Source organism: Trypanosoma equiperdum (genome assembly GCF_001457755.1).
Source record: "Trypanosoma equiperdum strain OVI genome assembly, contig: ctg_683, whole genome shotgun sequence".
Classification (NCBI taxonomy): Eukaryota; Euglenozoa; class Kinetoplastea; order Trypanosomatida; family Trypanosomatidae; genus Trypanosoma; species Trypanosoma equiperdum.
This window is the reverse complement of record NW_027124624.1, coordinates 15,928-17,626: the sequence shown is the minus strand read 5'-3', so window position 1 is coordinate 17,626 and position 1,699 is coordinate 15,928. Positions and strand designations below refer to the sequence as shown.

The following is a 1,699-nucleotide window of genomic DNA, read 5'->3' as shown; positions in this document are numbered from 1 at the left end:
TTTGATGCTGCAGCTTTGGGCTCTGTTTTGTTTGCTCCTTGCCGTCTTGCCACCGGCTTCTTGGCCACCGAACTAGCCCTACTTTTACTGACTACAGGTGAACTACGCGTTTTAGCGGAAACCGCCTTTCGCATTTCGTCCCGCACCATCTCCGCTGTCCATTCTTTCGTCTGCTCGCACAACTTCTCAAAGTAGCTACAGCCGTTGCTCATCTTTTTCTTTAACTCTTTTCGTGTCTGCTCGTTACGCCGTGCCGCGATCTCGTAAGGCTTCCGCTGGAGGGTCGTCAGCACACGCCAGTTACGTTTGCAAGTTGACAAAAAGATAGCGTCCTCCTCCCAACCACTAGTACTGGTTCCATTCTGACGGGTGTAAAATTCTTTCGCAAACACATCGAGGGCCTTATTTGGTAGTTGTGGAGGTGGAATGGAAGCTAACAGAAGCCACGGCCGTTCAATACACTCGAAGAGGTCGCGAATACGACGGTTTTGACTATCTTCCACGTTCTTACGCTGATCCATTACCGTTGTAACCCGTCGCTTCAGCGCCGCGATCTCCGAGTCAATGTGATGCAAAAGAAATTTATAAGCATCATCCGACGCATCACCGCTCGCTTTGCCCCCCTCCCTCTCTGAGGGAAGTAAAGCGCTACGACGTGATGAAGTGGATGGTACACTAGAACCGTTAGGGGAACTGATTCTGTCTATGATGGAGCGGGGTTCACCCCCTATGAAGCCATTACGACGCGGCAGGACATCGCCTCTCATAAAGCTAGTCGAGGCGCCGCCGCCTATGCTGCTAGTTGCGTTGCTGGTGCTTCCCGAACCTATGTGGGGCCGTGCTTTCGCCATCACAGCCCGCCGTATGCTCGTGGGCCCATCCTTCTCAAATAGAAACAACAACGTCTTCCGAAACATGGGGGATATGGCGACTCACACCCCCTCCGTTCCTGATCCTCTTAGGCCCTTTGAAGGGGAGGGGAATTCGTTCTCACGTTTGAACTTCTGATGCGATGATGGTGGCGCCGCGACCACCGGCAGTATTACCGATATTTATTCTTTTTTTTTTTACGCACCGAGATATGACGACTCGACGCAAGTGCAGCAGGGAGCTGCAAAGTGAAGAACGCGCCCGTCGGCCTACCTGAGAATGAGCTTGACGGGCTGTTTGATTACCAGCCGTAGGGTGTGGAGAAAGACAATGGAAGAAAATAATAAGTGTGAAGAGAGTTACATCTAGGAAGGGTTAAAGAAAATGGACATCATACATTTGTTTTTATTACGAACAGTATTATACCCACTCCACTCCAGTCTTTGTTCTTTCCCTCACTTCGCTGGATTCACAATCACAACTGTGAAACGACAGCGGCGTCATCAGGGAATGAGAAGGCCATAAAATGTAAGCGTAAAAAGACGCACAAAAACACAAACACGAGCAAACAATGCCCTCTTCACACCCAGAGTAAAGGGCTTTGCTTTTGTCGTGCGGTAGTCTGCGCCAAAGCCAAGTCTTTTTGTTGACTCTTACCTTTCTTCTCCCCATCATTCTTCCATTGTCAGGCATATGAAGCATCACTCCCATGTTTGTCCTTATCCCCTCTCCAACCCTCAAAAAATCGGATGGCACACCAATTAAACAGTAGAGTTGTGGTAGGGAAGGGAAACCGTGCATATACTGTGCACGTGGGGGGATGATGTCG

At 49.9% G+C, this 1,699-nt stretch overlaps 1 pseudogene across 1 annotated transcript in view; it reads right to left on the bottom strand.

Annotated features, from left to right (window-relative positions):
- Nucleotides 1–917, bottom strand: part of TEOVI_000318100:pseudogene — a 1,201-nt pseudogene extending 284 nt beyond the window's left edge. The window contains exon 1 of the mRNA in view: nt 66–917. Within this exon, the coding sequence occupies nt 66–917 (852 nt within the window). The remainder of the gene's footprint in view (nt 1–65) is intronic.
- Between the last annotated feature and the right edge of the window lie 782 nt (nt 918–1,699).